General features: G+C 41.5%; 1 protein-coding gene across 1 annotated transcript in view; it reads left to right on the top strand.

The window, feature by feature from the left end:
* LOC137323945 (partitioning defective 3 homolog B-like) overlaps positions 1 to 14,206 on the top strand; it is a 750,054-nt gene that overhangs the window by 63,125 nt on the left and 672,723 nt on the right. Inside the window, exon 2 of the mRNA XM_067988088.1 lies at positions 5,226 to 5,327. Coding sequence (XP_067844189.1) covers positions 5,226 to 5,327 — 102 coding nt within the window. The remainder of the gene's footprint in view (positions 1 to 5,225; positions 5,328 to 14,206) is intronic.

Genomic DNA, 14,206 nt, shown 5'->3' on the forward strand with positions numbered 1-14,206 from the left:
AAAACGTGCCCTTCTGCCTCTTTTCCTGCCCCCCTCCTTCTCTCCCCTTTTTCCCCCTCCCCTTTCTTTATAACATGGCTCTGAACCCCTAACTGGTGTCATTTTTGATATATCAGGCCCTCCCAATCCCCTTGTGCGTACATGCATGCACACACTCATTAATAGGATGGTTTAAAAGAAATCCCAATCCTAGCCTATTATAAGCAATGGTCCTAATCCACCTATGCTAATTGTGTGGCCTCATATTATGCCACACTAAGTCATAATGTGCTATTGCCTCCCCTTGCACTAATTATTATTGTAGAAGGCTGGTTAGAATTAAGCCACCTGCAGAAGTAGCGCTGTGTCTATGTTCCCAGAACTCTGGGATCTGCTAATTTACGCTGCTACAACAGGAATAATGGCGAAAGACCTGCAAATAATTAAATTAGATTAACTGCTTAATGGCAATTAAATCCTTCATGGCAATCAAGCTGTGTAAACAGTTGATTTAAAATGGATACAAAGGACCCATGTCGTCATAATTTCTAACATAATTCATGATTTGTTCTCTTCATTATGTTTTTCCTCTTTAAACGATGCTTTCCTGAGCAGTAGCATCGCCATTATCTGCAGGAGAATTAAATCAACATTGTAATTATCAACTGTATGTTTGGGGGCACGGGGTCGGGGGGTGGGGGGGGGGGTTCCGGGGTGGCTGGAGGGAAGTCTTCCATGAGTTTTTGTAATCTGAAGAACATTTTATTTAATGTGCACAGTTTGCAGACAGCATTGTAACAGTTGTAATGAGGCAAACTGTTCTTTTTAAAGATATATCTTGTGGTACATGTGCAAAGAGATGATTCTTGTAGAAACTGTAATGAAGCGATGATAATCTATGTTGAAGTGACGGCTATCTTTTGAAGATAAATGTTACGTTCAAAGATTGCAATCCGGGCGAGCTTCAGCCTTGAACAAGGGAGGCTTTCGGTCTTGCCAGCACTGCCTGAGTATTGTGGAGCTGTTGAATTTGGATTGAGTATTAATGGCGTTAGAAGGGATATTATTGCCTGCTAAAGTATGTTCCACTTAAATTTCATTTTAATGAAAAATGCGCTCAATATGCTTGTAGTGGAATATGATTGTACGCTATCTCTGTTACAAACTAGATAGCCAGGTGGTGAAGGTAGAATAGTAGAGCCTGGTCTTCAGTTGCTTCAAGTCTTTATTCACAGAGCTCCATATTACCACCACCACACCTCGAGATCAGCTCTCTTAAAAATGAATACAAGAGAGTTTGCAATTGATTCGCACCACCTGAATACAATTAACACTAATTGATATAAATCACATGGATGCAATTAACATATCTGCTCTTGCACTACTTTCTCTTTCCTCCTCCTCCCTGCCCAGCCCAGCCCAGCCGATATGGCACAGCTTCAACATAAGGGAAAAGTTTAAATTTAGAAATCAAATTGCATTCAAGTCGGTGAGTCTTGACAGGCCTGTGCGATGTGACTCATTGTTGACTTTTTGGGACTGGCTTCTCTGGGGTCTTGCTGTTGTGGGTGAACAGGTGGATGTAAAAGATCTCACTTACTATTTCAAAGAGGAGCAGGAGAGTTCTCACTGTACCTTGGTCAATACTTATTCTTCAACCAGAACCTAAAACAGATTATCTGATCATTATCTCATTGCTGTTTGTGGGATCTTGCTGTGTGCAGATTGGCCACTGCATTTCCTACATTACAACAGTGACTACACTTCAAAAGTACTTCATTGGCTGTAAAGCGCTTTTGGATGTCCTGAGGTCATGAAAGGCGCTATATAAATCCAAGTCTGTGTCTCCCCCTCCCCCTCCCCCTCCCTAGTTAAGATGTACAAATTCATGCAGGTTTCTATCTTTTTAAAAAAAACACACATTGAAATTGCGACCCACCTGCGCCTGCAAGACTGGGAGACATATAGAAAGAAAATTGCATATTTATTATTCTCAACTAGATTTGCTTCCCCAGAAGCAAACCTAGTTGAGGTCATAGTGCAGTCAAAGCCATTATGGCAGATCCTGTGTGGGGTTCATGTGGCACTGATCAGGGCTTTTGGAAAATGGCTCTGGTGTTTGCTCATGTTCTGGCTGTCGGTGAGACAGATAGAAATTGAAAAAAAAAGACTTGCATTTATATAGTGCTTTTCATGACCTCAGGACATCCCAAAGCACATTACAGCCAATGAAGTGCTTTTTTGAAGTGAAGTCACGGTTGCAATGTAGGAAACATTGCAGCCAAGTTGTGCACAGCAAGGTCCCACAAACACCAGTGAGATCATGCCCAGAAGATCTGTTGTTAATTATGTGGGTTGAGGGATAACCATTGGCCAGGACACTGGGGAGAAAGAACTCCCCTGCTCTCCTTTGAATAGTCGAGTCTTTTATGTCCACCTAAGGGGATAGACTGGGGCCTCAGTTTAATGTCTCATTCGAAAGACAGAACCTCTGACAGTGCAGCACTCCTTTGTGCTCAAGCCCTCTGGTGTGGGACTTGAACCTACAAACTTCTGATCCAGAGGCAAGAGTGCTCCCACTGAGCCACAGCTGACAGCATAGGTGGGGGAACGGGTGGATGGTGGTTTGCACGCATGAAATCATACTCCAGAAGGAGTTGATATTGATAATACAAAAAACCTTCCTGAAGCAGTTTGAGAACAATCAATTTGTGTATTTTTGTTCTCCACAGGGATTGATCAGAGGAGACCACAGTGGTGGGAGAAAATGTTTTGTTTTTTTTTAAAAAAAAGTCACCATGGCAACATATTGCTTTGCATACTAGTTCACACTCCCACACAAACTAATTAGTAACTGTCTAGCCTTGTTTCAGCTTCCATTTCGTTTACTAATGGTTCTATACTTTCAAATTGCAGTAATTACCTAAAAGGTCCCTACCAATTGACACAGTTTCATGATGATTCACAACATAGTTCGGCTGCTAGTGTGTTTGCGTTTGTGTGTGTGTGTGAGAACTTTCATTACTTTTGTTTTTCTTGCCACCGAAACTGAGTTCCTTTACTGAGAATATTCTGGAGGAATAGAATTAAAAAGCAGAGAAGTTATGTTAAACTTGTATAGAACCTTGGTTAGATCATACTTCGAGTACTTTGCACAGTTCGGGTCTCTATTACAGCACAACATAGAGGCACTGGAGAAGGTGCAAAAATGATTTGCAAAGATGGTACAAGAACTGAGAAGTTATGACTATCAGGGAAGATTGAACAGGCTGGGGCTCTTTTCTCTAGAAAAGAGAAGGCTGAGGGGTGACCTGATAGAGGTCTTTAAGATTATGGAGGGGTTTGATAGGGTGGACGTAGAGAAGATGTTTCCGCTTGTGGAGGAATCCAAAATTAGGGGCTATAAATAGAAGATAGTCACTAATAAAGCCTAAAGGGAATTCAGGAAAACTTCTTTAAGAGTAGTAAGAATGTGGAACTTGCTACCACAGAGCGGTGGAGGCAAATAGCATGGATACATTTAAGGGAAAGCTAGATAAGTACATGAGGGAGAAAGGAATAGAAGGATATGTTGAGAGTTAGCTGAAGTACGGAGGGAGGAGGCTTGTGTGGAGCATAAACACCGGCACAGGCCAGTTGGGCTGCGTGGCCTGTTTATGTGCTATAAATTCTAATGCGATATTAAAACATTTGTTTAATTACCAGCTTCGGATGAGTCCCATGGTTTGGAAGAAGTAATATTCTCTTAATTGTGTTATTACATACAGGACTATAAAATGTGTGCAGATGTTGATGATTAAAGATGTATATAATTTTTTAATTTCTATTTTTAAAAAATTTCCATCCTATTTTGAAGGTGGAGTCATGCTGGGATCATTCTACAGCCTGTAGCAACCTTCTGAAAACAGAGCCTGATCCCATTCTTGCTCATGGGCATTTTCTAGCAGAGAGCACCTGGATAGGGATCAGGTGCATGAACTCTGGCACATTTTCTGCCTTTGCTGTATGCCTTGGTACAAAACTATGTAGTGCTTTTATCCATCAACCTCGATTTTATGTTTGTGTACATGTCATGATGAGATGTTAAACCGAGGCCCCGTCTGCCCCCTCAGGTGGACTTCGAAAGTGTGCCATGGCACACTTTCATTGAAGAGCAGAGTAGTTCTCTCGGGTGTCCTAGCCAACACCTTTATTTAAAAAAAAAAATCAGATTATCTGGTCATTATCTCATTGCTGTTTGTGGGATCTTGCTGTGTGCAAATTGACTGCCGCGTTTCCTACATTACAACTGTGACTACACTTCAAAAGTACTTCAATGGTTGTAAAGTGCTTTGGGACGACCTGAGGTTGTGAAATTCGCTATATAAATGTAAGTTCTTTAAAGGGTGTCACTTTAAGGCCACAAGTGTAATTTCTGTATCTTGCCATGGGGCTGGTTAGAAGCCAGTTGCTCTTGGGGAGATTCTTGGATTAATTAAAGATCGGATTGAGTTTAAATTCTTTCCTGAAGCCAATTGGAAGGTATTTTCTGTTGTGGATTAGTTTATCTCTAGGTTGGAAATGACTGGCTTTCTTTTGTCCTCTTTTTATTCATTTATTTGAAGTGTGACACAGAAATATGCTTGCGTGGCACTTGAGTTGTGATCGACTAGTCATAACTTGTATATTGATCGATCTTCAACGGTTGTAATGATTTTAGTATTTTTCTTCCTGAGCAGTCAGTTTAAAAAGCTGCGCTACAATACGAACAGACATGGCAAAAGGGTCCTTCCATTCAACCCATGGAGGTCTTTTCCAAAAAAAAGTGTCGTTAATTGTGCTTTTGTAGATGCAAGGAAAAGTGCTTAAAGAAGCTGTTTTCGCTTCTGGGAGGAAAAAGTGTTGCTAACCTGTGTGGTGTGAAGTTATATGCAGAAGTTGTCAAACGCCCAACCATATTGCCAGCTAGTTCATAAAATAAATCCTCAATTTTACTTTTTTAAAAATTCATTTTTGAGATATGGGCATCACTAGCAAGGTCAGCAATTATTGCCAATCCCTAGTTGCCCTTGAGAAGATGGCAGTGAGCCATCTTGAACCGCTGCAGTCCGAGTGGTGAAGGTGCTCCCACAATGCTGTTGGGTGGGGAGTTCCAGGATTTTGATCCAGGGACGATGTAGGAATGGCAATAGATGTCCAATTGGCACTACACAACTTCCATTTTTAATGGTTACGCTCAAAATATGCTCTTTTTTTTCATTGTATAGGATGCTGGATATTCAGTTAAGATTCACCATTTGGAATATATGGATGGAGGAATACTGGATCCAGATGATATACTGATTGATGTTGTAGAAGACAAAGATAAGGTAAGGATATGTCGCTTGTTTTTGGTTGCCTTGGCGATTGTGACTGTTGATAGTTGTTGCCAATCTTTTGTGATGATCATGAACCCACATGACAAGTAATCTTAGCCTTTTTATAACTCCCGGGGGGGAGGGGGGACGCTGTGTGAAAGAATTGGGTTCAGAGGTGATGCACTCCATGTTTGTCTAGCCTTGCATATGGAGATTAGTTACTTGGTTGAGGTGCTAGAAGGCTTGGCCTAGTGGAATTGTACCTTGCGCTAGGGTGGCTAAGACTGAAGGTGAGAGAAAACCTTTTGCATATAATTCATTGGTTCGGAATATTGTGCGCAGTTTGAACGCCTTGGTTTCAAAAGGATGTTGATGTGATGGAGATGGTTCAGAGAAAATGAACGGAGGTGATTCTCCGACTCTATGGTAAGTTTAATGAGGCTAATGAAATAGTGCATGTGTTCACAGGAGGGGTGAAAGAGGGTACATAGACCAAGCTAAAAGACTGTATTCAAGTTAAATTGTGAACACCGCATCAGAGGGCATGATCGCAAAATCAGCAAGTCTCTAGTGAAACTAGAGATAAAAAATTTTTTAAAACTTGCTTCTTTCCTGGAGCAGCAGTTGTGGAGTGAGAACTTGCATCAAAAGTGCTTCCTTCTCTGTGGGTTTAACTGCTTTAAAAATGATATGGATGACCAGCTTGGAGTGAAGATTGAATGGATAAGTGTAGGCAGAAGTGACTGTGTTGTCACTGGGCTTATTTAGTTCGTGGCTGCCCATAAGCCATGTGAAAATTTGCACTAAAGCCGATATACTTTTATTCTATGCAATGCACCTCAAATTGCTTGTAAGTGATGCTACCTATATAGCTGAAAATTCTTTCTCCAGACTACAACTTATAGCTGCTTTTATATTGGCTTTACGCTATTCCCTTTGGCAGCTGGCCTTGGGAAATCCGGCAACTTCGCTTGGGGCTTTCTGTCGCCTAAGGCGTGAGACCTAAGCAATGGGACCCAGCAGCATTGACGCACAACCAACCCCAATATAAATGCACCTCCAGTTTGTTTTTCTACCGTACAAATGGAGAAAGTATGAAAATTCACATGCCTGCCATTACACGTCAGAGATTTCAGTGACAACACTGGGTGATCGAATACTGTTGAGAACACTACGGTTTCAGTGGTGATGATTATCTAGATAGGAAAATGCTACCGATGAACAATTAGTAGGCACCAAAAAGCTACCGATGAATAATCAGCAAATATCAAACCCAACCAGTCAAATTGTTCAAATCACACTGTGGCCATGTTTATTTTTTGTATGCTTGGTATATATTGCTAAAATTAAGTTTATAGCAAAATGAACACATGGTTAATTCTAGGGAAAATAAACCAAAAACTCATCCATTCCACCTTCGTGTAGCTAAAAGAACTTTAGCTTGCCCTAGAATCGTAGAATCCAGTTCTGGGCACTACACTTTAGAAAAGATGTGAAGGCCTTAGAGAGGGTGCAGAAGAGATTTACTGGAATGATTCCAGGGATGAGGGACTTCAGTTACGTGGATAGACTGGAGAAACTGGAGTTGTTCTCCTTGGAACAGAGACGGTTGCGAGGAGATTTGATAGAGATATTCAAGGGTCTAGACAGAATAGATAGAGAAACTGTTCCCATTGGCGGAAGGGTCAAGAACCAGAGGACATAGATTTAAGGTGATTGGCAAAAAAACTAAAGGTGACATGTGGAAAAACTATTTTACACAACGAGTGATTAGGATCTGGAGTGCACTGCCCGAGGGGGTGGTGGAGGCAGATTCAATCATGGCCTTCAAAAGGGAATTGGATAAGTACTTGAAAGGAAAATATTTGCAGAGCTATGGGGATAGGGCAGGGAGTGGGAATAGCTGGATTACTCTTGCATAGAGCTGGTGCGGACTTGATGGGCCAAATGGCCTCCTTCTGTGCTGTAACCTTTCTATGATTCTATGTATTCATGATTAACAATGACCCCTTGACTCAACATAATTGCTGTGTATGTGCAGGAATGCAAGAGGGAGTCTGATGGGATTAAAAAGGGATTGCTTTATATCTGAATACGAAAACTATTGCCAAGTAAGATCACTGATGGATTGTCGTGCACTTTTTTTGAGCTCGTAGACTAAAGAGCAGTACGTCTGTGTTAACTTCACAGACTTGGAAATGGGCACCAACGTGTATTCGGCCTACTTGGGCTTTTACTCTAGCTGCCCTGTCACTCACCTGGATCCACTGCACCACAGTGCATCATCTCTCAACAAGTGGAGTTGATTTTCCCTTCCTTTTTCACCAGTGCTGCTTCCCTTCACTAAGCTAATACCGTGGTGCTCTGACAGATAAAGTTGGGCAACTTTAAAACAAATTTGCGGGAGAGTGGGATACATCAAATCGAAATATAAATTGGTGACAAAAGCTATCTGTAGAACCCAAATCATAACTGTAATTAGAATTGAAACTAACTTCATATAAAATAGCAACTGAGAGTAACACAACTCAGCAATAATATGACTAATTGGCGTTGAGCTTACAACATTGAGGAAACTGAAGTTGATGTAGATAGAACCATGAAAGAAATGTGTGTTGCATAATCAGAATACTAAACAATACAGGGGAATTGGTTTAGTGAAGAGGAATCTGGAATTTTAAAAGCAGTAGAGATAAAATGATGGGGATAGTAAGATTGAATGTTAACAATGAAATGGGACCTTGGTGGGAGCTGTGGACCATTTTAATGCAAGTATTGTCCTTGAGTGTTTCGTTCTTCTCGGCTTCAGGCCTCAGCCTGTCCCCTCCCATGATCGGAATGCCTCCTGCTAAGAAATCAAAATGCCCAAGTGTCGATGTTGGGAAAGGACCAGATCAACCTTGACTACTGATTCCCTGTGACTTAATATTCTGCCAACATTTTCACCATCCAGACTAGCATACCACAGCTGCCATTTAAGTGAAGTGGCCAAGAGCTCTGTGACCTCTACCCCAGCATAAGTCACTACCTTTTGAAATAAGAGTGGGAAAAAACTGGTAAGTTAAATTTTAAGAAAACACATTCATATTTAATTATCAGTGTTAATGCATGTTTTGCACTTAAATGTGTAATTCCACTTCGAACAGAACTCGAACTTAATTGTCAGGCTGGCTTACTTGGTGGATTAAGTCCCACTCCAGGACTTGAGCACATGATCGATGCAGTACTGATGGGAGTGGTGTGTTGTTGGAGGTGATTTTCTTTTGGATGAGATGTTAAACCAAGACCTGGTTCAGGTGGACCTAAAAGATCCCATTGCACCATTTGAAGAGGACTGGAGAATTCTCCTGGTATCCTGGCCAATATTCTTCCATCACCAAAATCAGATTTACTGGTCATTCAGTTCAATATTTGTTAGACCTTGCTGTGAAGACATTGGCTTCCACAGTTTCCTACATAATAACGGTGACTGCACTTCAAAAATTGTCTATTGGTTATGGAACTTTTGGAATGGCCTAAGGATGTGATAAGGTTGTACTTAAATGATATTTCTTCCTTACTTTTCTGAATTCTTCCAAACCAGAGGGCCCACCTGAACCTGGTCACCAGACTAATGGTAAATGTTCTTGCTGTGGAATAACTCATTTGTAGGTGGGGGGAAAAATAGCTAGTTATCAGTTTTCTAAGTGAGGTCAGAGTATACAAAAGGCATATCTTCCAGATTGTAGGGAACAAAATAGAACTCTTTAAAAATTCGATATGGTAGATATAGGAAAGATGTTTCCACTTGAGTGGAGAACAAAACTATAAAATAGTCACTAATAAATCCAATAAGGAATTCAGGAGAAACTTCTTTACCTAGAGAGTGATTAGAATGTGGACCTCGTAACCACGTGGAGTGGTTGAGGTGAATAGCATAGATGCACTTAAGGGGAAGCTAAATAAGTTAATGAGGGAGGAAGGAATGGAAGGATATTTTAGGGTGAATTGAAGTCAGTAGAGTGGGAGGAGGCTTGTATGGAGCATAATCACCAGCATAGACCTGTTGGGCTGAATGGACTGTTTCTGTACTGTAAATTCTATGTAAATCAGCTTTCAGGCACCACAGTACGAAGGCATTTCTGTAAAGCCCGAAATTGTAATAAGGGGTCAAAATGGTGCTAGTGACATTAATCTGTCCTGCGCAAAGATGAGGAAGTGTTGATGATGTACCATCAATAATTTTAGTTGGTCTTCAGTTTTTAATGCTTACTGAAATATTTTAGCAGTGTCAGTCATTAATAGCTAACTGTAGTTAATTTTTCTTTTCATATCAATTAATTTGCTGTCTTTCTGGGTTCATAGTGATGCCATTATCTTCTGCAGAATAATAATTGTGTAGCAATAAATTACATGTGCCAAGACTACTTGATGAGCTATCTACCAGATGCCAACTTCTGGTTTTGTAGCAAGAATGCAGACCGGGAAACAATGTTTTCGGGGACATGTTGGGAGCGATTGCTGTTTTTCTGCCGTGTTGATTCTGACTACAACAACTTGCATTTATATAGCACCTTTAACGCAGTAAAAGGTTCCAAGCCACTTCATGGGAGTGGTGTCAGACAAAATTTGACACCAAGCCACATGAGATATTAGGACAGGTGACCAAATGCTTGGTCAAAGAGGTAGGTTTTAAGGAGCGTCTCGAAGGAGGAGGGAGAGGCGGAGACGTTTAGGGAGGGAATTCCAGAGCTTGGGGTCCAGACAGCTGAAGGTATGGCTGCCAATGGTGGGGTGAAGGAAATCAGGGTGCACATGACTGGCAGGTTTCCAAATTGGAGGTCTGTGGTGTGTACATATGTGTAAGCTACTTGTCGACAAGTTTTCAATCCCACCAGAAAAAATGAATAATGATAAGAACAGGAGTCATTTATTGAATTGAGTTGTTTGCTTTTTGGTTGCATTTGTGATCATCAAGGATGAGCTATATTCATGATGAAGAATGGACCCTCCATAGCACAGGCTGGGTGCTGGAAGAGTCCCTCCACTCATCCCCATCAATACCCCTTAACGTGAATTTCAAGAGAACATCAATGTGATATTTCCATCTCTCGTGCCATCTGTCCTTGTTGACTTTCTAAATGTTGCTGCCTATTGATGTTGAATTATGTGCAGTTTTAATGCCCACTAGTAATTAAGTTTTAACACTGCCTAGATTTATTTAATGTATGATTCTTCCAGCTGTTGGAGAGATTGGATGAAAATTTCACATTTTGTGTAGCCATAATCAGTTTGGACTGTGTTTGATTCATCGCACCAATATCCACTGCACCAATTTTTTTTTAATAAGAACAAGGAGGAAGCTCATGGTTCATTGTGTTTGGGCATTGACCTGTTTGGAGTCACTTTGTGGGTCAGGCGAAAAGGAATTATCAATGACAGGTCATGTTCGTGGGAAAATGGGGGCAGGGGAGCTGAGTTACAAGGAAGAAAGGGGGGAAAAAAAGTCAATTGTGCAATGGATGTTCTGTCAAGATACCAGATAATATTGTAAAAACTGCAATACTAAGAAAGACAATACTGGAAGCTCTTGGACAACATTGTAGCAGGGGACTGGACAATATTATCATTTATGACATTAAGTTTCTAGCAAAAGCTTAACTTTGGAGAATTGACAAAAGGTGAAGGTTAGATACTAAGTTTGGAGTACAATTGTTGCTGAATTTCACAATGCATGAAGTTACTCGGTAGATTCTTTGAGTTAGCTGAGTTTCTTCCTTTTCTAATTTGGATTCCTGGTTTGTAATGTTCAAGGACATTATAGAATCATACAACACAGAAGGAGGCCATTCTGCCCATTGTGCCTGTGCCGGCACTTTGAAAGAGCTATCCAATAAGTCCCAATCCCCTGCTCTTTCCCTGTTACTATTGAATTTGCTTCCACCACCCTTTACAAATCGCTGCATAGAAAAACTTCTGCTCATCTCTTTCCCCCCCCCCACCCCCTTGGCTTTTTTGCCAATTATATTAAATCTGGTTACCGACCCTCTTGCTAGTGGAAATAGTTTCTCCCTATGTACCCCATCAAAATCCCTCAGAATTTTGAACACCTCTATTAAATTTCCCCATTATTGGGGGGAAAACTACAATCCTCAAAGTCTACAGGAGAGGCTAACATCAGTATAGACAAAAGGAATCTGAACGCGTACACAAAATAGGAAGTTCACAAAGTTCTATAAAATGGGCACAGATTGTTTGCAAATGCAAGCAGTCATATTTTGATAGTGCCTTTAACGTAGTAAAACATCCCAGGATACTTCATGGAGGACAAATGGAGGCTGAACATAAAAGTAAGAGTTAGTAGAGGTGTCAAAGCATGGTCGATAAAGAACAGACATTAAAGGTGGGAGTGAAGCAGCCAGGCAGAGAGGACCATCGGGAAGGTGCTCCAAGAGTCGAGCTGGGACAGTTGAAAGTTCTGTCACCAATAGTATGATAGGAGGGTGGGGGTGCCCAGAGGTCTAGAATTGGGAGTATTGAAGGACACACACACAGAGAGCAAGGGATTGGGACTAATCGGATAGCTCTTTCAAAGAGTCGGCACAGGCACGACGGGCTGAATGGCCGTCTCCTCTGTTGTATGATTCTATAATGTCTTTGAACGTTACAAACCAGGAATCCAAACAGGAGAAGAAGCAACTCGGCTAATTCATAAAGAATCTACTGAGTAACTTCATACATTTATATAGCACCTTTCAATGACCGTAGGACGTCCCAAAGTGCTTTGCCTCCAACTAAGTATTTTGAAGTATAGTCACTGCTGTAATGTAGGAAACGCGGCAGCTAATTTGTGCACAGCAAAGTCCCACAAACAGCAATGTGATAATGACCAGATAATCTGTTTTAGTGATGTTGGTTGAGGGATAAATATTGAGCAAGATACCAGGGAGAACTCCCCTGCTCTTCTGCAAAATAGTGGTGTGGGATCTTTTACATCCACCTGCGAGGGTGGACAGGGCCTCTGTTTAACGGCTCATCTGACAGTGCAGCACTTCCTCTGTACTGGCACTGGAGTGTCAGCCTACATTTTGTGCCTGAGTCTCTGGAGTGTGACTTGAACCCACAACCTTCTGACTCAGAGTAGGGAGAGGCTTTCTTCAGTTTTCAGTAGCTTTCATTTAATTTGATTAAATGCGTCTGGTGGGTCACCAGAGAAAAATGAGCTAATGGGTGAGAGATTTTTTTTTTTGTCCATTTAAAAATGTACCCTTTTACCATCCCAGAGCACATCTTCTGATTTTTAGCATCGAGATTCTGAGCAGGGTTGCAGTGCAAGCTCACGGCACACTCTGCTGCCCTCCATAGGCTTTCACATGTACTGCGATTGTATGCGATGGAAATAAATATGACCACTGCCATGGAGCCAAAAGAAATCTGGAAACTTGCTCTTGTGTATATATTTACAACCAATTGATTAGTACGCTGCTAATTTAAAGGAATAGAATACTTTATGGAGAAATCTCTTCAATACGAAGTATTTCCATTGCTTCTTGTCTCGTCCATAATTTATCAACCTCTACTCACCTATTTTGTTAAATCCTTAACAGCTGCTTGCTGCACCCTGAGGAGAACCAATATTTCTCATTAGCTGGAGTTTCCGTGCAAATTCTGCAGCTGTTGGACTCGTGGTCATTCAGCAGACACCTGCATCAGCTCTTTGTGGATTGGCGACTTATATTGGCTTCCGGTCCACCAATACCTCAAATTTAAAATTCTCATCCTTGTTTTCAAATCTCGCTATGGTCTCGCTCCCCCCCCCCACCCCCCACATCTCTAACATCTTCCAGCCCTACAACTCTCCGGGATCTCTGCACTGCTCCAATTCTGGCCTCTTGTGCATCCTTGATGTCCTTCACCCCACTATTGATGGCCATGCCTTCAGCTGCTCAGGCTCTAAGTTCTGGAATTCCCTCTTTAAGCTTCTCCACAACCTTTCCTCTCCCTCCTTCTTTAAGACTTTGCTTAAAACCTACCTCTTTGGCCAAGCTTTTGGTCACCTGTCCTAATATCTCATTATGTGGCCCGATGTCATTTTGTTTGACGCTCCTGTGAAGTGTCTTGGGATGTTTTACTACGTTAGAGGCGCTATATAAATGTAAGTTGTTGATAATTCAGCTTCCTTGCACTGTTGGGCTCTATAGCTGATTTTTTTTTTTGTGCTAAGCTAGTGGTGCTGGCTCCCAACATGCAGCTCTTGTGCAGTCAGCTGCAACCCTGAAGTAAACTTGCTGGGGTTTGCATTTTAAAACTGGCTCGTGTAGAGCATAAACACCGGCTTAGACCAGTTGGGTCAAATGGCCTGTTTCTGTGCTGTGGTTTCGATGATTAGTAGACTTTTATTTAAGGAAGCATTTTTTTTAACTGTAAGGATTTATTCAGCTGTTTGGGTACTAATGTCAACGTGAATGATTTAAAACTTTCAATAATTTCACTAGGTTAGGAGCGACAGTAAGTAGTGCACATCCTTTAACACCCATGATGAACTGGTCATTCGTTTTGTTTGCTGTTTGTGGGACCTTGCTGTGTGCAAATTGGCTGCCATCTTTGAAAGTATTGCAACATTACAATGTTGTTATAATGTACATTACAACAGTGACAACACTTCAAAAGTACTTCATTGGCTGTAAAGGCTCAGTTCAGCACTGAACAACACAAGAAAGGCACTGAGGGTTACGGAGCATTGTAGATCCGCACACATATTGTCAGCCATGGCTCAGTGGGTAGCACTCAAGTCAGAGTCAGAGGTGCTGTCTTTTGGATGAGACGTTAAACAGAGGCCCCATCTGCCAACTCAGGTGGATGTAAGAGTTCCCATGGCACTATTTCGAAGGCAAGCAGGTGAGTTCTCCCCA

Source organism: Heptranchias perlo, chromosome 7 (genome assembly GCF_035084215.1).
Source record: "Heptranchias perlo isolate sHepPer1 chromosome 7, sHepPer1.hap1, whole genome shotgun sequence".
NCBI classification, from domain to species: domain Eukaryota; kingdom Metazoa; phylum Chordata; class Chondrichthyes; order Hexanchiformes; family Hexanchidae; genus Heptranchias; species Heptranchias perlo.